Source organism: Notechis scutatus, chromosome 1 (assembly GCF_049901735.1).
Source record: "Notechis scutatus isolate UNSWTSFEM ecotype Mainland chromosome 1, rNotScu1.2, whole genome shotgun sequence".
Lineage (NCBI taxonomy): Eukaryota > Metazoa > Chordata > Lepidosauria > Squamata > Elapidae > Notechis > Notechis scutatus.
This window is the reverse complement of record NC_142009.1, coordinates 278319915-278343248: the sequence shown is the minus strand read 5'-3', so window position 1 is coordinate 278343248 and position 23334 is coordinate 278319915. Positions and strand designations below refer to the sequence as shown.

At 40.4% G+C, this 23334-nt stretch overlaps 1 protein-coding gene across 2 annotated transcripts in view; it reads right to left on the bottom strand.

The window, feature by feature from the left end:
- CCDC9B (coiled-coil domain containing 9B) overlaps nucleotides 1–23334 on the bottom strand; it is a 61634-nt gene that overhangs the window by 30591 nt on the left and 7709 nt on the right. For both annotated transcript variants that reach the window (XM_087951718.1, XM_087951717.1), the window contains exons 2-5: nucleotides 19219–19332; nucleotides 16103–16207; nucleotides 13051–13209; nucleotides 9014–9163 (exon numbers count right to left, since the gene is read on the bottom strand). In XM_087951718.1, coding sequence (XP_087807844.1) covers nucleotides 9014–9163; nucleotides 13051–13209; nucleotides 16103–16207; nucleotides 19219–19332 — 528 coding nt within the window. The remainder of the gene's footprint in view (nucleotides 1–9013; nucleotides 9164–13050; nucleotides 13210–16102; nucleotides 16208–19218; nucleotides 19333–23334) is intronic.

The window sequence follows — 23334 nt, the reverse complement described above, 5'->3', positions numbered from 1 at the left end:
CAAGCAAGGTTCTTGCAAATCCCTTCTGTTCCACTTTGCAGGCAGAAAGGAAGAGTAACTAAAAGCTTGACTTGGCCTTTATACCTATATCAGCACATTTATTAAACATTTATTTAAAAATGCTAGAGAAAAAGAGCTTCTGCGTGGCATTAAGGCATTTCCATTTGATTTGATTCACTAACTGAAAGACACTTTTAAAACCCTACATTCTTCACAAGGCCAAATGGTGTTTCCAGGTACTGTATGGGACCACAAGGCCAAATGAGAAATCCTAGGCTTTGGAAGATTCCCAATATATCCCAGAAATGATGGCCATAGTACAGTGGTGAAATGCTACGAGTTCGGCCCCAGTTTGGCCGAACCGGTAGTTAAAAAAAAAAGCTCCGATGTTCAGCTAAGAGGAGAAAGAAGAGAAAAACTCAGGATTGTCCCTCCCAACCGCACTTGTGCTTTTTTGTTCTTTATCCTCTCAACTGATTGGCACAGCAGAGCCTCAGCTGGTGTTTGGAAAGCTGCGCATGCATGCACGCTAAGTGCACCCACACACAAAGTGCGCGATTACCGAACTAATAGAGAAACTGGTAGAATCCCACCACTGCCATAGTATCAAAGATAGCACTGTGCTATCTTTGATACTACAGCAGTCAATGTATATGTCTACAATTGAAACTGTAGACATATGCCATTTCAGAGTCTGCTATAATATTGTTGATTATTCTTTGTTGACTATTATTTAACAGATTTAACAGATAATCAGAGTTGGAAGGGACCTTGTAGGCCATATAGTCCAACCCCCCCACCCAAGCGGGAGACCCTACACCATTTCTGACAAATGCCAGTCCAATCTCTTCTTGAAAGTCTCAAGTGATGGCGTTCCCACATTGTTATTGATGATGGCTATTGCCCTGATTCAAGTGCTGAATTGGGCAGCTATATAAATATAAATATTAGACCAATGTTTTATCTCTTTGATAAAACAGCTGAACAAATCAACTGTTACTTGGAGGATGCGCAGACAATAAGAAAGTTAAAATGCCTTCACTGGCCATAACCTTCCAACATAATGATTAATTAGTTCATCTTATTGCTAGGCTAGAGAAGAACACCCATTTTAAAGGGATACATGGCTGCACCCTCAGAGATCTGAATGTCAGGGAAGGAAATTTCTTTCTCTGTGTTAGCTGGCTGGCTGGCTGGCTAGCAGGCAATAACAGCAGTGAAGAAAAGGCAGCAGCAGTTTTGTTTATAGATGCTGAGCCAGAAAAACAGATTGAAGGGTGCAGGGTGGGACAATGACAGCCAGGAAAAGGGGTTCATGGACTCAGGATGTCTTTACATCTCGCTGCACTTCTGCAAACCTTCCATCCCCATATTTCTCTGGCAAGGTTGGGAGTATGTATTTTCCAAGGTAACATCTAGTTCCTGCATAGTCAGCTGCTGGCGAAGACATGTAGTTTCACATGCAATATGGGGCTGCAGTGCGATTGTAATTCTTGTTCCTGCCTGGCTGAGCTGCTGAGCATATAGTACATTTTGTGCCATGCAAGAGACAAAAAGAATCAACACCCTTCCTACTAATCTGGTTCAAAGCCCCCTGTATAAAAATCTTTCTAATTTTATGTCTTTCTTAAGATTTTTACACCCTGGTTGAAAGCTGTATGTGTGTGAAATCAGTCCCTCCTCCAGTTTCATGTTTGAAAACTAAAATACAAAAAAACAAACTCAATTCCCTGGAGTTTTTTTTTTTTTTTAAAGACAGGATGCTGAGAAACGAGCAAGCTGGAATGAATAAGTTTTACTTCTGCTAATTGCCTGGGAGCCTTTTATCTGAACATCAAAGTTCTTACATAGATAGACACACAGAGCAATTGCACAGTGGAAATTCCATTTCAGTGTTGACATCCAAGCTCTCTCTTCCATAAAGAATGGGTTTACATAACGCTTGGTTTTATTGTACAATTTTCTTACATTTGCAGTAAAACTACATCACAACATCCATAATGTTAAAAGGGCAACTTAGAAGGGGGCGGGGTGTAAAGAAGAAAGACAGAAGATGACACTGATTTTCATATGCTGATATATTTAGCTGATTCCAATTACCAATGTGCCTATTCAGTCCCTTATTCAGATTATTATTAGTCCTGGTTTAGAGAAAGAAAGTGCTCCTTGTTTCCATCCAAGATGTCAGCAGATGGCCAGCTTTTAACCTAGTTCTTCTGGGGATTTTTCCCACAGTAACAGCATCAGATGCTAGGTGGTTGTGCTAAAAGCAGGATTAAAAGAATGGGTTGCCTATTCACTAGAAATGTCATGTTCTTTTAATAACAAGTATGGAATCAGCTGCTGAAGTTTTTTGACCCTAGAGAAATCAGCCTTGTGAAGTTACCAAGTCTGGGATTATAAAGATGGCAGAACTTTTGAAATAGTGAAACTGAACTGTTTGATCAGGGAGAAGGCAACAAATACTTTTATAAAGATTGGAAATATCTTATGGTCTTTTGTTGAAAATGGGAAAAAAATGAATGGGTGAGTGAGAAGATATGAATGAGATAGCTTAGATTCTGTATAAATGGTCTTATGGGAGATGAGTGGTTAACATCCCTCAATGTTATCTGGATTTGATTTTGACTTGGAAGTAGATAGTGCCAGGGGTGGGATTCTACAGGTTCGCACTTATTCGCTACAACCGGTTGTTAACATTCTAAGCAGTTTGGAGAACCGGTTGTTAGAAGAAATTATTGGCCTAATCCTGTAAGGAAGGCAGGAAGGAAACATTCTGGTGTTGCTTACAGAAACTGCCTCTCCGTTAACCCTTATTACATTCTTGGCAGGACTAGACTTCCTGTCTCAGGAACCTCTCTGGAGTTTTTTTCCCTTCCTTTGCTGGTACTTTGCTTGTGTGGAGTGACCATTCAAAGTTACAATGGCACTGAAAAAAGTGACTTATGATTGTTTTTCACACTTACGACTGTTGCAACATCCCCAGTCATGAGAAGCCAGGCAAGGAGATGCGTACCTTGATGTGAGTGATGTTGAGTTGGCCGTGCCCAGCCAGTCACATGACCACCAAACCACGCCCACCAACTAAGCCACGCTTAAGTAAAAAATTTGAATCCCACCCCTGGATAGTGCAGTGTGATGGATAATGTCTATCAGATGTAGGCTAAACCCATGACTTACCTGGCTCCTTTGGAAAACACAAGAATTGGGGATGAATGTGTCAATCTATGAGATTGTCTACCCACCATCTCAGGATAGGAAGAACCTTGCAGAAGGTGGTTGGATATCTCTTCTGAACGAGAACTTCCTCCTGTATCCAATTAATTAGGCAACTATTGCCCAGTCTCTAAGCTTCCCCATTTAGAAATTGGCATTTTGGAAAAGAGGGAAAGAATTGCCTTCTGGCAAAGATGGGCCATAATTGAATTAATTATAGAAGTATAATCCTACAGAATCCTGATGAAGATAAAACAAATGATTTAAACCCCTTTCAGTCAGGCCTGGATATTCAGCTGGAATTGCAATGGTCACCCTATGAATGATCTCTGCTAAGAACTTGATGGGACAATGTGCCTCTCCGGGTCCTCTTTTGGCAGTCTTTTGTATCGCCAACTATGGTGTCCTTTAGAATGCCTATGAAAACTAGAAATTAAGGACACTGTTTTGCAGTGCTTTCTTTCCTGAATAAGTGACAGTAGTTATAAGGGGAGGATATCGATCCCATTGGACAGATTAGACTATGAAATCAACTTCATGGGATGGCTAAAGCTAATTTTATTGAGCGTGGTTGTTATAACAGAATGTTACAAGTCGGACTGTTCTGATTTTGATAAATAAAATGTTTTCAGCACTTAAAGAAAACTGCAGTAAAATGTTCAATAAATAAGTTGGCACTAATTAATCATCAGCTGTTTACCTTAAGAAAAATCACACCGCATCATGAAGACATAAAATTCAAAAGTCTGAGAGTCAGGTTCTGAAGACAATACTCCTTGCAAGTCAGAGATATATTGCTATTGCCTGTTGCTAACTCTGCCTTAAAGAGTATTTATCCATCAAAAAAGTTCCACGTTGTTCCAATGATTCAAACAACCAACTCATCGCAGCCAACTTGTCATGGCCAACTTGCCATGGGACAAGAGTTACACTAATATTGAAGAAATAGTCCAATAAAACCTATAAAGAAAGGATGCTAAAGGAGGGACAAAATAAAACGTAAATGACAAAAATTTAAATAATGTTCTAATTATTTTATATAATTAAATTGAATTGTTGAATTGTCCTGCAGAGAGTTGTCCCATGGTGAGTCAGCCATGGCAAGTTGGCTGCGTCCCATTCCGGCCTAGACAGTATTAAGAATAGCAGCTTTTGCAAAGTGTCTTTTAGCGTGTAAACCATAGATGCAGCAAGACCCATTGGAAACAAAATAGGATTCCTGGCCTTCTGTGCCTCTTCACTTTTCTCTCTGCCAGCTTTGTGTTGTTTATCTAACATATTGCAATCGTCTGGCAGAGTCTGTACAGCACTAGGTTACACATAGCCTTACATAAAAAGGCAGTTGCTGCCAAATGTACTGTTTATATCCCTTTTAAATGCCAGGATCAAATGTTTGTGGTTTTCCCCCCAGGAGCCCTGTTGCTGGGAAAATGCTGGCTGTTAGGGAGAACCCTGAGCCGACTCTGTTAGCTGTCTCTCCCAGCATGATTTACACTCCTTGATTCAGTGTGTCCATTTAATTCCCAGCAGGTCCATCTCGCCTGAAAAAACCAGTCTGGGTCCATCTAGGATTGCACAGCTCTGCAGGCCTCCCCGTGCAGGACGGAACATTTTTTTGCTCCCTTTTCAAACAAAAGTGAGGGCACTCCCACGCTGCCATTGCATTGCACCCTGCAGAGCATAAAGGACATACACAAACTGTGCTGTTCTTGGGTTAATCTTCTCTGTCAGCCTCACATTACTTAGACTTCATCAGTTTCAGGCGGTCTTGAATGTGTTTGGAAATCTTGGCCCCAGGAAGCATGAAGTAATAAACTCTTTAAAAAGCAGCATTCTTAAGACATGCACTCTCAGAGGGAGACTTTCCAGAGTAGAACCTTATGTTGTAACCTACTATGGTTTGAGACAATAAATTGAAGGTTGCTATTACTACTACAAGACTGACTTTCTATGGGAGTGAAAATGAAATTTTTAAATTTGAAGAAGTGGGATAGAAAAGTTATGGATGCTTTTGGAAATACCATGAGAATATCATGAAAAGAAGCAAATACAAATGTCAAGAAAATAACAAAAAGAACCAAATAAATCAGCCCAGAATTCTTGTATGAGACATCAATGACCTTGCTCAAACTACCCTACTCTGGATACATTATGTAAAGAGTTAGAGAAACTCCACCTGGGGAAATCTACAATACCAATAAAAGTAAAAGGAAAGAGATGGATTCAGTTACAGCAGCAATGGATGCACTGTTGGAAAACTGAATCCCTGTAAGAAGAGATCTGGTTGGTTGTCCCAGCGATGACTCCAGAAGGGGAAACACACCCTCTGAAAAGCAGCTCTATGATTTGGGGATACTGTTAGAGTTATTACCACTACCATAACTCTGATCTGAAGGACAACGATTTTCTGGAGAAAATCTATTTATATTGTCATTAAGAATCAGCATTGACTTGGTAGCAAACAGTCAGTCAATCATTGTAAGACTAGAACTGTGTCTCCTGATAATAACCACAAAATGTCATTTAGAATAACTCTGCTTGAAGAATTTTTGAACATTTCCCTATTGCTTGGTTATGCAAGCTATATCTGGGCTGCAAAACTCCAGCTGATCAAGAGGTAGTAGCAACCACTTAGTAAAGTAAAATCTTCCATGATGCAAGTTTCACTTCTATACTTTTCTTGGAAGCAATTTCAAAATAATTTTTCACTACCTTGTCCTGGGTTTGTATTGTTGTTGTCATTTCCCAGGCTAGCCAGCAGTCCCATTTTCTAATGGTGACAGATCAAAATTCTGGCCTGATATAACCCAGTTTAGGTTCTGAACCCATTCAAGGATAGGCAGGTGCTGCTACCTGCTGAGATTAGGTATAATAAGCCTCAGAAAATGGAATCAAACTTGCTGATTGTCTCCTTTTGGGATAATTATTGAATTTTTTAGCTCTTAAGTTTTCAAGCTCTTACAAAATTCAGGATGGAGGTAGTGAAAAACATCAAATCCGCTGTTCCAAATTAACCTCTCTTATCATAAGTGCTTAAAACATTTCTATATAGATGCACAAGCTACATAGGTATAAAGAAACTCATTCTGTCTACTTGCTCACAACCTAGTAGTGATATACCTTTTAAGTATGACAACATATACACCTCACACAAGTAATGGCAAAAACAGTAGCTCTGAGTCAGATCCTCCCTCATGTAGGATAACATGTCCTCAACTTATTGTAGACACTTGTAGCCAATGAAAAATAAGATCACACTTGGAATATTGCATCCAGTTTGCTCGCCACAATATAAAAAAAGATGGTGCTATTCTAGAAAGAGTTTGCAGAGAACAGCAACAAAGATGATTAGGAGACTGGAGGCTGATCTTAGAGTCCTAGTGAGCAATCAGTTAAATATGAGCCTGCAGTGTGCTACAGCTGCCAGAAAACACAGTTCTAGGCTGCATTAATAGAGGGATAAAATCAAGATCACATGAAATGTTAATACCACTTTATAATGCCTTGATAAGATCACACTTGGAATATTGCATCCAGTTTTGGTCACCACACTATAAAAAGAGATGTTGAGGCTCTAGAATGAGTGCAGAGAAGAGCAACAAAGGATTAGCAGACTGGAGGCTAAAACATATGAAGAACGGTTGCTAGAATTGTGTATCTCTATGAAAAGAATGACATGAAATGGAAAGGACTAGGGGTGATATGATAACAATATCTAAGAAGCTACCACAAAGAAAAGTGAGTCAACTTACTTGTCCTGCACCTGAAGGCAGGACAAGAAGCAATGGATGGAAACTAATCAAGGAGGGAACCAATCTAGAACTTAAGGAGAAATTTCCTGACATCTAGAACAATTAATCAGCGGAATGACTTGCCTTCAGAAGTTGTGAGGTTTTCAGAAAAGATTGGGCAACCATTTGTCTAAAATGATACCGTGTTTCCTGCCTGAGCAGTTATGTTATTCTTCCAGTTCTGTCATTCTATTATTTTCCAAGATCACCTAAAAGCTATAAAATCAGGCAATTAAAATGTTTAGCATTTCTTCATTTGTTCCTAAGGGGCTTTATCCTTTGTATGTACTTTTGCTGAAAACCAGTACCAAATTTGATATCTTCCACCCTCAAACTCAGTAGGAGCTGGAAATTTTGGAGCTAGAAAAAATTGTGCAATTATTATTTCAAGAGAATACAATCAGTAGGCTCGATTGGTTTCATATGTTAAGTCATGGTCTGTTTTAGTTGTGATTTATTGAACAAGCCACAGTCAGTTGAGTTCATATAATATGCTAAGCTATAAAAATAATTCGAATGTTGCAATTCACATAAAAATGAAAAAAATTAAAATTATATAAAGCACAATTACGGCTTATAAATATTGAATGTATTTTTTTGCCATTTCTATACTGGAGATTTTAATCCTATCATTCTGTTTTTGGGGGGGAAAGCAGGAATCTAGTAGCACTTTTTCCACCTAAAATATCTGATTAGAAGTTGAAATTAAAACTGAGTTTTAATTGTCAGGTGCAACACATGAAAGTTTAGGCCTCTTAATACAATTTATTAGTCATAAAAGATGCTACCAAATTCCTGGTTTTCTGCCACTGTAGATTATAATGAATCTCTTTCTGGGCTGTCATTGGGAAGGACCAGTTTTTCAAAGAGCTGAGACCTTGTCATCTTGCCCATTTCCCATCCCAGGAAAACTGGATGTCGAAAAGAAGTGCAATGGCCAGGAATAGCTACAAAGCTTAACCCAACTGGACTTGAGATGGAGGCTTCCTGATGTATGAATTGTCCTTTTTATCCTGGGATTTTTTAGGCCAGAGGTCTCTAAACTTGGCAACATTAAGACTTGTGGACTTCAACCTCACAGAATTTCTGAGCTAACATGATTGAAGGAGGAATTCTGAGAGTTGACGTCCACAAGTCTTAATGTTGACAAGTTTGGGGGCGGCCTGTTTTAGGCTAAGTAGCATGAGCCACAGCAACCAATGAGGGACAAAATTGTGCAGCACAACAACAACAACAGGAATAAAGGAATAAACAGGAATAGATACAAACTCAAGGTTAACCGCACCAAACTTGACTGCAGGAAATACGACTTCAGCAACAGAGTGATCAATGTCTGGAATACTCTACCTGACTCTGTGGTTTCTTCCCCAAACCCCAAAAACTTTAACCTTAGATTGTCTATTATTGACCTCACCCCTTTCCTAAGAGGTCTGTAGGGGACGTGCATAAGTGCACCAACGTGCCTACCGTCCCTGTCCTATTGTTTCTTTTATATTTCTTATATGTATCCATGTATTCATAACTATGTTTTTACTTATACCTATTATCCTGTAAGCAATTGACAAACCAAATAAATCAATCAATAAAGTTAGGTCTGCTAAAATGTCCCAGAAAAAAAAAAACAAGGAGTGTCTATTGTGTGGTGTTTTTAGTAGCGCCCTTGTTTTTCTCACTCCAAAGGTGATTGCTGTAAATTTAACCAGTCGCCATCATTAAAAATGATCGCCAAGTGACTTGGCCGCAATATGCTTCCTCCCCATTCTCCTTGTGTAGCTGCCGTAAAGCTGGACATCAATTTGGTCCTACCATACAGGGGAGAAGCAGCTGGCTAAGTGGATTATTGCAGTTTAGATGCAGAATCTGTCCCAAAGGTTTCCCTTCCCAGAAGCTGTGAAGAGAACAGCCGCTGTCTCAGCATCAGACAATGATGTCAACATATATTAAAATTAGCACAAAAATTCTAGACAAGAACCAAAAATCTTGGGAGGCATTTGGGAAGCACTCACCCTGCCTTTGTTTTCCATTGTAATGGCAATCTGCATTTTTCCTCTACAGAAAGCAAGCCGCTCATCCCTCTCTTCTTCGCTGATATCTGGCACCTCTGCTGGATTCCTGGGATCCTCAGATCCCCATTTCTCTCGGACAACCCGCTTTCCCTGCCAAGGGACGAATGAGAATTACATATTCTTCCCAACAGACAAATCAACACTCCATTTCGCATCCCTTGTAATGCATGTGAAGGGTGGTGGCTTAGAAAAAGACCTTGACTTTGGAGCCAAGCATAAGTAGGAGTGTCACACTTGGAGAGGTTCTGATCAAAAGCTCAATCACAATAAACAAGGAGAGAGAAAAAAATCACTGATAAACTCAAGGTGTTTATCTATAAATCTATAACAAACATGTGGTACTGTTAGGACACTGTCATTTTGTGGATCCACCTTTTATTAAGGGTAATTTGTTTTGGGTTGCTGCCCATCAACAATAAATTGAGCAGCTTGAATATAATATTTGTTACAATATTCTCTAATCGTTTAAAATTATATATTGCACAGATGGAAAGGCAAATTTTTGGACCTTGTCATCTACTTTGTTTTACTAAAATTCTGAGGTTTATGAATTTCTGCTGGTGCCAAAGAATAGCTTAGGAAATGAGGCTGAGAAATAAAATAGAATGCTAAAGCCTGGAATTTGATTTCAATATCACAGTTTGCCACAGCTAATTCTCCACAGAAATCTATTCTCTCTAATCAGCCCAGTGGTGGTATTCTTCTGGCTCAGCCCGGTTCTGCCGAGCTGGTAGCTGCGATGAGCAGTGGAGACCAAACCGGTTCTCTTCACCACTCTGCTGTTGGGCCCACCCACTTGCCCGGCCTCCCATACTCACTTTTATCCTCTGAATTTGAAGCAAAGCTGCTTTGCGCGGCACAGAAGAGTGCCTCACAGCAGCTGCTGAAACAACCAGGATCGTGCAGGCTTGCCAGAGGTGAGTTAGAATGCCCCTGTGCCTGCACAAACACTTCTACACTTGCACAAAGTGCGCGTTTGGCGTACGCACGCACGCAAAGTATGTGCATGCACGCAAAGCGCGCCCACCAAGCCACGCCCACTGAACCGGTGGTAAAAATATTTGAATCCCACCACTGAATCAGCCTGATTACTGGAACAGATCTTTCATATTTGCTGTTAAGTCAACAAGCTAGAAACTCACAAATGAAGTTAAACATATATGTCCCAGGATAATGTTGTAAGATCCAATCTGAGTGGTCACGGGGACAAGAGATTTAATCTTTCACGCTTTCGGACTTGTGCAGGAGCCCATCCTCTGGGAACTTCTGTCTCACCAGAATGTATATGAGAGAAGTTTACATCCAGGTGAGAGAGAACTTCCCTGAGCGTGGGCTCCAGCACCAGTCCAAAAGCTCAGAAGACTAAATCTGGGTGACCAACCCAGATTGGATCCTTTTTGATCTCATGTAGAAATCTACTAATAGATTCTAATCTACAGTATACCTTCCTCCATTGAATAAGAGGAATATTTTCACATAAAGATCGTTACCAATAGGTTATTATCAATACTAATTAGAGCAGGGGTGTCCAACCTTGGCAACTTTAAGACTTGTGGACTTCAATTCCCAGAATTCCTCAGCCAGCTGGGCTGAGGAATTCTGGGAGTTGAAGTCCACAAGTCTTAAAGTTGCCAAGGTTGGACACCCCTGAATTAGAGTATCCCTAATATAGAGTATCCCTAATATTGTATATATTTTATTAAAAGGCATTTGAATAAATGGTGTATACATTATGACCTAATTTCATTGCTTATAAATTTTGTTGGGGTCATGTTCTAAATTGTGTTGGGAAAACAGATTTAAAACTTGAAATAAGAAGGTCGGGTGAATCTTTTTTAGTAGAAATGCTAAATGAAAGTATACAGAAGAATGCTAAATCTGCTTACATTTCAAATTCATTGGATGTCTTTAGGTGTAGAAAGTAAGGAACGTGATCTTGACAGAAATACTGTATGCAAGAAACATTACCTAGACTCAATCATTTTAGGTTAGAACAATGAGATAACATTTGGAAGGAACTCAGGTAGACCCCCTCCTTAATTTATTGGAGCAAAACAAGGGAGAAGAGGTACAGTCAATCAAGCTTGCAAGATTCGGTTATTGTAACTAATCTCAGTAAAAGTAGATTTAGCCTTCCTGTCAAGTTGATTTCCAGGTCTGGTTTACCTGGAGGCTGTCGCTGGGTAATATATTTCCACCGTAATCCTGTGCATATTTCCTTAAAAGCAGGTCTTTCTACGAGCAGCAGAATGTACCTCCAGAAAGCTAAATCGTCTATAATTTAGATTTACAAAGGTCACCCAGAGTCTCTGCTGACCTGGGTAAACCATTTTAAATACAATCAATAAAAGTGATTTTGTGCTAAATGTGATTAATACTTGGATGTGAGCAATAGAAAAAACACTACAATTGCTTTTATTTGGTGCCTTTGAGTTAATGTTGATGATTGGCAAGATTTTGGAAGTGGTTTGACATTACCTGGTTCCTAGGACTGAGAGAGAGACAGAGTGAATGACACAAGGTTGCTTAGCTGGGTTTGTGCTTAAAGCAGCGCTAGAATTGGTTTAATCTGGCTCTCTACTACAAGCGCTAGAACCTTTTTATCCTTCCTTATGGTATAATGGAATTTACAAGGAGTCTCCCTTCATTTTATCCCAAGTAAAGGATGTTGAGCAGAGAAATAACAATGGGATAAAAGTCACCCAATAAGCTCCATAGTTGAGTGAGGACTTGAATATGATCTTCTTGGTGTAGTTCTCCTCCTTAACCACTATGGTTTAAACAAAATATAATGTATTAATCAAAGGTCATGCAGGGATGGAGAGCCTTTTTTCTACATTTGATGAGATTTGCAGTTATATTTCCATTTGATCCACAGTGCCCAGAACCATGCCTTTTTCTTTCAGTCCTGGTCACCATACGGTGTGCTGCCAAGAATTGGCCAAATAGAAGCATCAACTGGGAGAAGGATGTGAACCAGAGGTTGTATTCAGCAGGTTCTGACCAGTTTTGGAGTAGTGGAAATTTTGAGTAGTTTGGAGAACCGGCAAATACCACCTCTGTCTGACCCCACCCCCATCTATTCTCTGCCTCCCAAGTCCAAGCTGATCAGCTGGGTCTTCTTTTGTTGCCCTGCACAGGAGAACAGAGCTGGAAAGCAGGTTAGTGGGGTGGGGAGGGAATGGAGATTTTACAGCATCCTTCCCCTGCCACACCCACCAAGCCACGCCCAACAAGCCATGCCCACAGAACCGATAGTAAAAAAATTTGAATCCCACCACTGATATAAACAGTGTGATCTGGGGACCAAGTAGATCAGGGTGTTAAACTCTCATTGTCACAGCATTGTTAAGTGATGTATCAGGACTTTTTCCCCCTTTGCTAAACCGGGCATGGGCATGGCCAGCACATGACGCATCCAGCCCGTGGGCTGTGAGTTTGAGAGCCGTGAAGTAGATAAATGAGTATGTATTCCAGTGTGCCTTTAGCACTGATTTAGCTAGTAGATAGCCAATGTGTTTATGAATCATGTTGTTGATTATTTTCATTTTTTACTTTTTATTGTATAATTCCCAGAATCACAATCAATGTAATAAATAAATAAATTTGAGGAGGTAATTAATCTAGTATGATACAGTATATCTATGAATGGAAATTAATTCCCAGGTGATAGCTACTAAAGAAAAAAGCAGGCATTGTTAAAGTATTTATAGCATAATCTAATGTGTTAATATCTATTCTTGAATTTGTGATGCTGATGAAACACATACAAATAAATCTGCATTAGCTATCTTCACTGAATACATAATATAAGATCTTTAAAATTAACACAAAATCCAAGAGAACTGAAAAAAACGGGGAAAAGTACTACAGACAAGTTGGGCCAAATTTTGTTTGTAGGAAAGCAAGCAAGAGATTTTCCCCAACTGCTTCATTGTAATGCCACCTCCAAAGATTCAACAAAATTTTAGACGCACCTTGCCTTTGTTGTCCATGGTCACGGCCAACTGAACCCGTTTCCCCATCCTGAATGTGAAGACGTGATCATTTTCTTCATCGTCTTCCTCACTACCAACCCCAAAGCTTGAGGCAGAAGAGCAACTGCTTCCCCACTTCTCGTTCACAATCCTTTTCTCCTGGAAATGGAAGGGAGGTAGTTGCAAAAATTAGAGGTACTGCTATTTTTCACTTTTTTTTTTTTACCTTTTACCAAAATATAAACTTATCTAACAAAAATCTGCTCCAACATTCTCTTTGCCAGTAAACATAAACACTGTGGGAGTTTTAGATTGAAGAACAGCCCCAAATCTGGAAAAAGAAATAACAAAGTGACACCACATGCTTACCAATGCAAAGTCAAAGGCTGATGATGCTAAATGTGTTAGAGTGAAAGGGAAATAAATTGAGCTGTGGCATATGTTGAATGGATTGTATAGCCCAGTGGTGGCTAACCTTTTTTGTCTCCCGTGCCGATAATTGCACACATGTGCGCTTGTATGCGCTCGCATGCCAGCACCCAGAAGGCAATGCGTGCTGGGGCCCCCACACAGCTGCGCATGCGTGTATGACCCCCCTCGTGCACTGTGCATCTGAGGCATGCTTGTGCGATTCCCCCTCATATGCCGCACATCTGTGCATGCGTGTGCAATTCCCCCCTTGCACGGGCGTGTCCCTACGCATGCACACGTGTCTCCTGCACACACCCCTCCTCCCCCTGTGCATGCGCGCCAGATACTCAACTCAGCTGTTGGGGGTGCATGCATGCATGCGCAGTGGGGCTCTTCCAGGTGACCTCTCGCATGCCAGGAGGAATGGCTCTGCATGCCACTTTCAGCACATGTGGCATAGGTTCGCCAACATGGGTATAGCCTATCGAGTTGTTTCATAAAACCACGAGCCATGGTGACACAGTGATTAGAATGCAGTATTGCAGGGTAAATCTGCTGACTGTCAAGGGTTTGATCCTCACAGGCTCATGGTTGACTCAGCCTTTCATCCTTCCAAGGTCAGTAAAATAAGAATCTAAATTGTTGGGGGGCAAAAGGCTGACTCTATAAACCACTTAGAGAGGGCTCCAAAGCCCTGTAAAGCGGTATATAAGTCTTATTGCTATTGCTATCACCACCATCACCACCATAACTGTGGTGAACTAGCAGGCAAGTCAGTGAACGAATAAATACATAAATAAACTGAACTAAGAAATGAATAAAGCAGTAGAAAGGATATAGTTTTATAAGGTTTAACTAAAGGATTTGGAACCATATTAAGAGAGCAGTGGTTAGAATGCAGTATTGCAGGCTAATTCTGCCGACTGCTAGGAATTCGATCCTGACTGGCTCAAGGTTGACTCAGCCTTCCATCCTTCCAAGGTTGGTAAAATGAGGACCCAGATTGTTAGGGACAATATGCTGACTCTGTAAACCACTTAGAGAGGGCCACTTAGAGCACTATGAAGAGGTATATAAGTCTAAGTGCTACTGCTATTTAAATGTGCTGTGTAATTTGAAAGCCTTTCCCGAGTGGGGACAAGTCTAAAGTATCATTAGTAGAGGCAATATGTGTGTCTTGCATTTACTTTGCAAGTTTTCTTATATTGTAATATTCTATTAGCCTAGGAAAGGAGATACAAATCCATTATCATGACTGCCGTAGCTCTGGAGATCACAGTTCCAGAGTTAGAAGGAGCCACTTAGGTCTGAAGCTGAGTCTCCTGTTCAGGCAGGAACCCAACTGGAAGAGTCCTGAGAGATGGTGGCTCTACTCCTGCTTGAACACATCTGGAAAAGAAGATCTCACCCCCCTCATTTAATATTTCATTCTCCTATCAACTTGCTGTTATTGATAGGTCATTATGATAGGTCACCCATCTCCCTTTTTGTAATTTAAGATTACAGAAACTGTTTCTCTTGGGCTACGGAATTCAGACATTCCCATCTATGTGATGCCCCTTCAGATATTTGTAAGGTGTCATCATACTCCTTCTCAGTCATCTGTCTTCAGATTAAGCATATCCAGTTACCTCCTTTCCTCCATACTGGGACTTGCACTTATGCAGAAGATCAGAAAGGAGAATTATGTGCTTCTATATATTGCTGTTATATTTGTTTAAAAAAATCCCAAGAGACTGACCTAAAACTTGCCTGCTCTATATGTTTCTTACTACAATTTAGCTGCCCACAATCTGTTCCTCTGTTGCTGTACAAATTCCTCCATCTCTATTTTAAAAATAATGTCAAGTCATCCTCAACTACTGATAGCTTCGTGTAAACATTGGTATAGTTTACTTGGCAGCATTACGAGAGAAACTTTCCGTTGTCTGTAATGTTTTTCCTACTTTCTATCCTGTTTCTCTCCCAAGACGAACATGATCGTTCAGGTTTTCTCACCTTCTCAGGTCAGTTTCTTCCATCTTTACATATATGGAAACTGATTAAGTATGGTAAAAATAGTAATCCATCACACATAGCAGGCACTAACTGCATTGGGTAATGTGAGGAAGTAAAATTGGGATTGTTGCCTGTTTTTTGGAAAAGCAGCTGCAGCCACCAGAAATACATTCTCTGCATTTCCCACATTCATCCAGATGTTCACGCCTACATTGTCTCGGGAGTATTCCAGCTGCCTGGCTAATTGAGCCACATCCTGATGTTTTCAAGGATGTACTGATGTCCAGAGGCAGTCTCACCCCATCCACTCTTGACAAATTACAAAACGGGGTGTGTATAGCAGGAAAGGTAAAAACAAACAACCTACAGATGAAGAAGTGGAGGCGACATCTATAGATTGGCAGCTATTTACAAGCAGGCAAGAAGGCTTGCATTCAACAACCAGGATCACAAGCTAGTGGGAGTCCAGCCCAGTAGTAACTAGAAAAAGAGCAACTACACTGAAACAGCACCACATCCCAACAGGGCAAGAATGTTTGGGAAAAGGCAAAGGTTGCCTGTTACAAAAATAATCTAATATAGCTAGAATTACCTATAATATTCCAACATTTCTTTTTCAGCAGAAAAGGGAGAATGTACTTACATGATTTGGTTTGGTGATGGTGATGGTAAGGCCATCTGGCCTAGCCCTCCTTGTAGTGACAGCCATTCCTTCTCGTTCTGCTCGTTTCTTGTCTTCTTCTATTTCCTGAAACAGTCATATTTAAATATTTTATCAGGTCAGCTGCCAACAGTAAAACAAGTGAACATTAGAAACAGCATTTTCAAAGGAGAAACATAAAGAAGCTTTAAGAAAGTATACATTCCCCATAAAAAGTTCTTGCCATCCTTAAATATACGTACACACCAATGATGGGATTCAATTTTTTTTTTACTACCGGTTCTGTGGGCGTGGCTTGGTGGGCGTGGCAGGAGAAGGATACTGTAAAATCTGCAGTCAGAGGTGGGATTTGCCGGTTCTCTGAACTACTCAAAATTTCTGCTACCGGTTCTCCAGAACTGGTCAGAACCTGCTGAATACCATCTCCGATACACACCAAGGCTTTTCTACTGTATTATCTCATTTGCTTGGATGTATTTACACAACCATGCTCAGCTAAAATGTAGTTAGCTACTTTGTAGTTCACAGCATATTGGTGATCTGTATTTGTGGGCTCTGGGCATGCATTCTCTATAGCGTGGCATTTGCATAATTTGTGTGGCTGGTGGTACATCTACCCTGGCCCTGAAACAACAGACTTACAGCTATTTTTTTCTGGATATTCTTCTAATGGGATTAGATGAGCAGGCTATTGTTAGCTTTGCTTTTACACAACTGCTTGTTGGTTCTAGCAAAACCTAAAATTCAGTTTCATTTTCCCCCATGTTGTAATTGGTTGAATATCTCCAGATTCCCGAGAGTCATTTGTATCACTCCTTATCACCCATCCCCTCCCACTTGTGATTGTAGGACTGTAACTTTGTCGCTTGTATCCTTACGATTTACATTGACTGTTTCCTAGTATGATTTGATTGTTGATTGTACCCTATGACTATCATTAAGTGTCGTACCTTATGATTCTTGATTCTTAACAAATGTATCTTTTTTTATGTATACTGAGAGCATTTACACCAAGACAAATTCCTTGTGTGTCCAATCACACTTGGCCAATAAAGTATTCTATTCTATTCTATTCTATTCTATTCTATTCTATTCTATTCTATTCTATTCTATTCTATTCTATTCTATACCATAAGGTGTGAATCAGGGGTGGGCCGCTGGGGGTTTGCAGGAGTTCAGGAGATCCTCTAGATAAGATTCTGCACAGTTTGGAGAACCCCCAAATCCCACTCCTGGCTGGCCACACTTACCCCTCCCGTCCCTTCCCAGGAGTCCCCACGCAGCCATTTTGGATGCAAGTAAATTCAGGGTGGGCACAGAGGCTCAGGGAGGATGAAAAACGGGCCTCCCGGAAGTTTGGAAAGGCTTGATTCCAGATTCCAGAGAGCGTCCAGAGCCTGGGGAGGGCAAAAACGCCATGGTGCAGGAGGCTGACCAGGCCATGCCCACCATGGACACACCCACCCAGTAACCAGGCAGAGAACCCATTGCTAAAATTTTTGAAGCCCATCCCTGTGTGAATCCAGTAGAAGTGGTTGGATTTATAAGTTAGGGTGCCATGCAAAATTTAGTCTAGCTAAAAAGCTAATAGTTACATTATAAGTGAGAACCAGTTGGGGGTACCAGTTAATAAAGGCACCAGGTTAGAAACTGACAGACTTTGAATCAGTGGTGGGATTAAAAATTTTTTACTACCGATTCTGTGGGCGTGGCTTGGTGGGCATGGCTAGGTGGGAGTGACCATGTGACTGGGTGGACATGACTTTTTTTTTTTTGCAGCCACCCCCTGCTCATTTTGAGGGGGCCTTCCTGGCTTCAGAGGAGCCTGGGGGGGCATTTTTGCTCCCAGAAAGCTCCCTTGGGACTCAGGAAGGCAAAAAAAGGAGGGGAGCTGTGCCCCTCCCTCCATTTTTTGCCTTCCTTGGCCTCAGCAAGGGGAATCCCAGCAAAGCTGATTGTATGAACAGCTGATTGTTGGGAGGGGAAAAAAAGAAATTGCTTAAGGGACAAGCATCAGGCAGGCGGGGTGAGTGAGCATTGGGCAGGTGGGGCAAGCGAGCCAGCGGTGACCGGGTGACTGGGTTGGGGGCATAGCCAGCCTGAACTTACTACTGGTTTGGTGACCGATGCCAAATCCTTGCTACCAGTTCACCTGAACCAGTGTGAACCAGCTGAATACCACCACTGGTTTGAATTCTAGTCCCACATTAAGCACAGTTGAGTGACTCACAGCCTTAAGAAAGAAACAATGGCAAACCACTTCTGAAAATGTTGCCAAGATAACTGCAGGCAGCCTTGTCCAGGTAGTCCCCTGGAATCAAGACTGGCATAAAATATATTGAGTAAAAGTAGGTAAGGGTGTTAAGCAAATACTACCATGTTTTACCATTTTGTTGAACAAAGTGCACTTGAATCAGTTCATACAAAATGTGAAACCCAAAACCACATTGTGGTTTAGTATAATCTGTGAATCTGGATCCCAGCCATTCTCTTGCAGATGAGCTGTTCCAGAATTTGTTCCCAAATTTTTCCTGAAGATAACTTTACAACAATTAAGAGTTGATGTTAAGAGGGATAAGGCAGTAGCAGTGAAACCTGTGAATCAGTTTGTTTTGGTTCATAAAAATGTGATTCTTATATATTTTTAATATTTTTTCACTTCTATTGTAAAGAACTATTTTTAAAAAGTTAATTTGAAATTCCAATCCCAATAGTAACTATGCTGCCACCAACTGAGCTGTAAAATGTTCGCGGTAATTAAACAGATACAGTTTTCAAATCACCCTGTTATAAATTGATCCAAAGGTTTAACGAAAAGATTAGAAACCGTATTAAGAGTGCAGGGGTTAGACTGCAGTATAGCAGGTTAATTCTACCAACTGCTAGGAGTTTCGATCCTCACAGGCTCAAGGTTGACTCAGCCTTCCATCCTTCCAAGGTCAGTAAAATGAGGACCCAGATTGTTGGGGGCAAGTTGCTGACTCTGTAAACCACTTAGAGAGGGCTGTAAAAGCACTATGAAGCAGTTTATAAGTCTAAGTGCTTAGTGCTATATTAAGTAACACCATTAGAAAGGAGAAGCTGGAGTTCATACATACTTGATATCTTCTCATGAGAGCTTCATTCTTCTTCCTCAGAGCTAGAATTTTTTTATCCAGTTCAACATCTTTTTCTTCTTTTTTCTGCAACATCGCATCATCCATAGCAACATCCTGAAATACAAAGAGAATCTTCAGTGGCATTTCACCAATGGCCAATAATACAGAATATTATTTATTCTGTTTGTCATTATATGACCAGTGTGATATCTGTCGTTCTACTGAGATAACAAGTCAATAACAAGTACTTGTTAGTACTTCAGTAATTCATTCAGAACAAAATTAAACCTTGTTTTTTTTTTAAATGTATAAAAGTACCATTATAGAAGAAAACTGCCATTGCTCCAGCAGCATTTTACCTACAAGTAATCCTCGACTTACAACCACAATTCAGCCCCAAATTTCTGTTGTTAAGTGAGACATTTGTAAAGTGAGTTTTGCCCCATTTTACTACCTTCAACAATTGTTAAGTGAATCACTGCAGTTGATAAGTTAAGTGAATGTCGCTTCCCCATTGACTTTGCTTGTCAGAAGGTCACATAAGGTAATCGTATGACCTTGGGACACAGCCAGTGGTGGTATTCTACCGGTTTGGCCCAGTTCTGGCAAGCCGGTAGCAGCAATGAGCAGTGGAGACCAAACCGGTTCTCTCCGTCACTTTGCTGTTGGGGCCACCCGCCCACCTGGGCTCCCATACTCTCCTTTATCCGCTGAATTTGAAGCACAGCTGCTTTGCGCGGCACAGAAGAGTGCCGTGAGGCAGCTGCTGAAGCGATTGGGATCATGCAGGCTTGCAGGAGATGAGTTACAACGCCTCTGCGCCTGCATAAATGCCTCTGCGCCTGTGCAAAGTGCGCATTTGGCGCACGCGTGCATACAAAGTGTGTGTACGCACACAAAGCGCGCCCACCAAGCCACGCCCACTGAACTGGTGGCAAAAAAAATTTGAATCCCACCATTGGACACAGCAACACAGTCATAAATATGAACCAGTTGCAAAGCATATGAATTTTGATCACATGACCACAGAGATGTTTCAAAGGTCGTAACTGTGAAAAGTGGTCATAAGTCCTTTTTTTTCCATTGCAGCTTTGAATGGTCACTAAATAAACTGTTGTAACTTGAGGACTACCTGTAACGATGGGGCTAACTCCAATAGATGTAATTCTTTGACAGATCCGAATAAGTTGTTAGCTTCTGAAGATGTTATCAGTGGCCAAGCGGTACTATGGAGATGTTATAGGTTCTTCTTGGGGGGTTACTTAAAAACTGTGAGCCCTGAGGCAAAAATCTTATAGGACAAGCCAAGCAATGGTGCTGGTGCCATCCAGATGTGCCTTTCCCTCCTGATGTTTAGTAAGGCCATTAAAACAGAGTTCATCCAACAGGCCTGGGAATTGTTGTGCTATAACCATGTTCTCTCTGATAGTAGAAGGTTTTTTGATTTATTTTTGTTCTTTTACTTTGCATTAATTATTGTTTCCAGTGCTAGTTGTGGGTTGCATCATAGTATTGATTTGTTTTCTTTTTATTATATTGTTTCAACCCAATTTGCAGAGATTGGGATGTAACCACACAGAGAGCTGTTTACAACTGAAGCAGCCTGTAAGCCCTGTAAAAGAAATGAATTAAATAAAGAAGAAAAGCTTCCGTTCTTTGGGAAACACTAATTATTATCATGATTTTGTTACTTAAACTATAAAGTGCCTCAAACAATTTGGCATAATTAAACAAATAAAATATTAAACATTTTGACAGCGAGAAGCAGGCTTTACATATTGTTTTTGACAGCTCTATAAATAGCTTGAATCAAAAGCCAGGTTCATTGGAATCTTAATTTTTAAAATTTTGAAGGCAAAATTTGATTTTGCTTTCAAAGAACATAATCTTTTCAAGATAGTCTGCACAAAAGAAGTATCTGTGTTAAAAAGCTGATACGGGATTTTAAATGCCAGATGTACTTTGGTTGCAGGATAGTCTAGTTACAACTAGATCATTTGACTACATTTTAGTACACTATTTTTAAAAAGGTGATTCCTTTTTTAAGGATTTTTTTCTCCAGATAATTATGTCAAGATAAAGTCACATATATTCATATATTAAGTCTGGAAAATGGTAGATTTCTGAGGCAGAAATATTGTACAATTTGTATTTTTAGGTCTCTTATTACAGCTTCTAGTACAGGGGTGTAAAATTTGAATCATCACAGTGGCGTCACATGATGTATTGGGGCCTTTTCCCCCTTCGCTAAACCAGGCAGGGGCGGGGCCAGCACATAACGCATCCAGTCTGTTATGATATGTACAGAATAACCCTTGAGTAACAAGGATATGCACATGGAAACGTTTATGAGAATAGTTATGAATAATTATCCAGCCACACAGAGATACACTAAATTGAGTTAATGTTTACTTTAAGAAATAGCACAGTCCAATAAATGGTCCAGGTCATATACATTTAACAGTCCAAAGAGGGAGTTTCCGGTTTGTCGGCCGCGGCGGTAGGGATTCTCGCGAGCTGCGCGATCCTACGCCGCGCTAGTCGTTTTGGGGCTCCGATCCGGACGGGTGCGGAGCAAGGCTGCCCTGCAGGGGTAGCTGAAGGTAAGGGGATCCGGAGGAAGGGTCTGGGGTGTTGCAGACCCCCTCCCTGGCCGGCAGAACCCCTTTTACCAGGACGGTGTAGGCGGCGGTCCGTATGGCCGCCACAAAGAAGTCGGCAGCCGGGCAAGTATGCGCAGGAGGAAGAAGAGAAAGTTATTGAAAGTGAAAGTTCTTCTTGGTCGACCCAGGGCTTTGAGATTTATCTAATTTAATTCCTGGAAAAGATGGTTTTTGATGATTTTTTCCACAAGAGAAAAAAAAGCGGCAATTTTGAGGTGCTGAAAGGAAAGTTTACTCTCCTCCCGACGGAATTAAGCCGGAAGGGAGAGGACAAAGAAAATATATAAATCTGGATCTTGTTGGAGGAGATGCCTTGAAGATTTGAGGACAGAAACATAATTTTAATAAGGCTTTAAAATATAGATTTGGACTCTCTTTTATTTGTTTGATACCACCCCTGGAAGAGGAAGGGGGAATTTTGGCTTGCTTGGACTTATTGAGGATTGTGGATTTTGGGATTGTTTTACCTTTCTCTCGAATATTTGGTTGGTGTAAGAAGAAAGAGGAATAAAGAAAAGAAAAGATTTATTTATAATGGCTTTCCCTTTGAAGACCTGAGGGATGAATATGAGCAAACAAAAGCAGCCTGCAAAGATGGTATGGAAAAAGCTTTTCTATTTCTAGAAATGGCGCTGGTCAATTACCAACAGACAATGAAACAGATGGAAACAGAAGAACAACAACAAGGAAAAGACGAAGACGCCATCTTTATTGAATCCCAAAACTTATCTAAGGAAGAAGGAAGGAAGAGAGCAAGGAAAATGAAGGACTTAAGATCTAAAAAACATTTGAGAAAGAGAAAATATGATGCAAAGTAAATATAATGATAGCAAACAAGAGAAAAAGGGAACACAACAGAGAAGGGATCCCAGCAAGGCAGAGGTTAGAAGAAGAAGGGGGTAGGAAGATTTGGTGGGGAAGAAAGAAAGGGGAAAGGCGGAGAAAAGCCTCAAAGTTTTAAAATTGGATGGGAGAAGAGGAATTTTTTTTAGGGACAAAGGATGAAATATAAACTTCAAGAAAGATTCTGCTAGGTACAGAAGATGGTATTGTAACATTTATATTTGAAATAGTAAATTAGAATGGTTTAAGATTTAATAAGAAATTAAAATGTTGAAGTCTTTAATAATGATTGATTTTTAAAATGTAATAAAATATTGAAGGAAAGGAGGATACAATGTATTTAAACATTTTTGGTGGATAGAATGTACCAAGCAGAACCGAATTGGGTATTTGTTATGTTGAATATTAATTTTACTAACTTAGGGGAGGATAGAAAGGCATCATACTCTGATTAGTGATTTCAGGAGAAATTCTTTTTATTGTAAGAAGAGATAGAGGGATAATGAATGGGCAAAAGATATAAATATAATGATTTAATTAAGATGGATTAAATAAGATAGAATTGTGAAGAGTGATATGCGCTGCCCATGCAAAGAGAGGTAACTGGGGC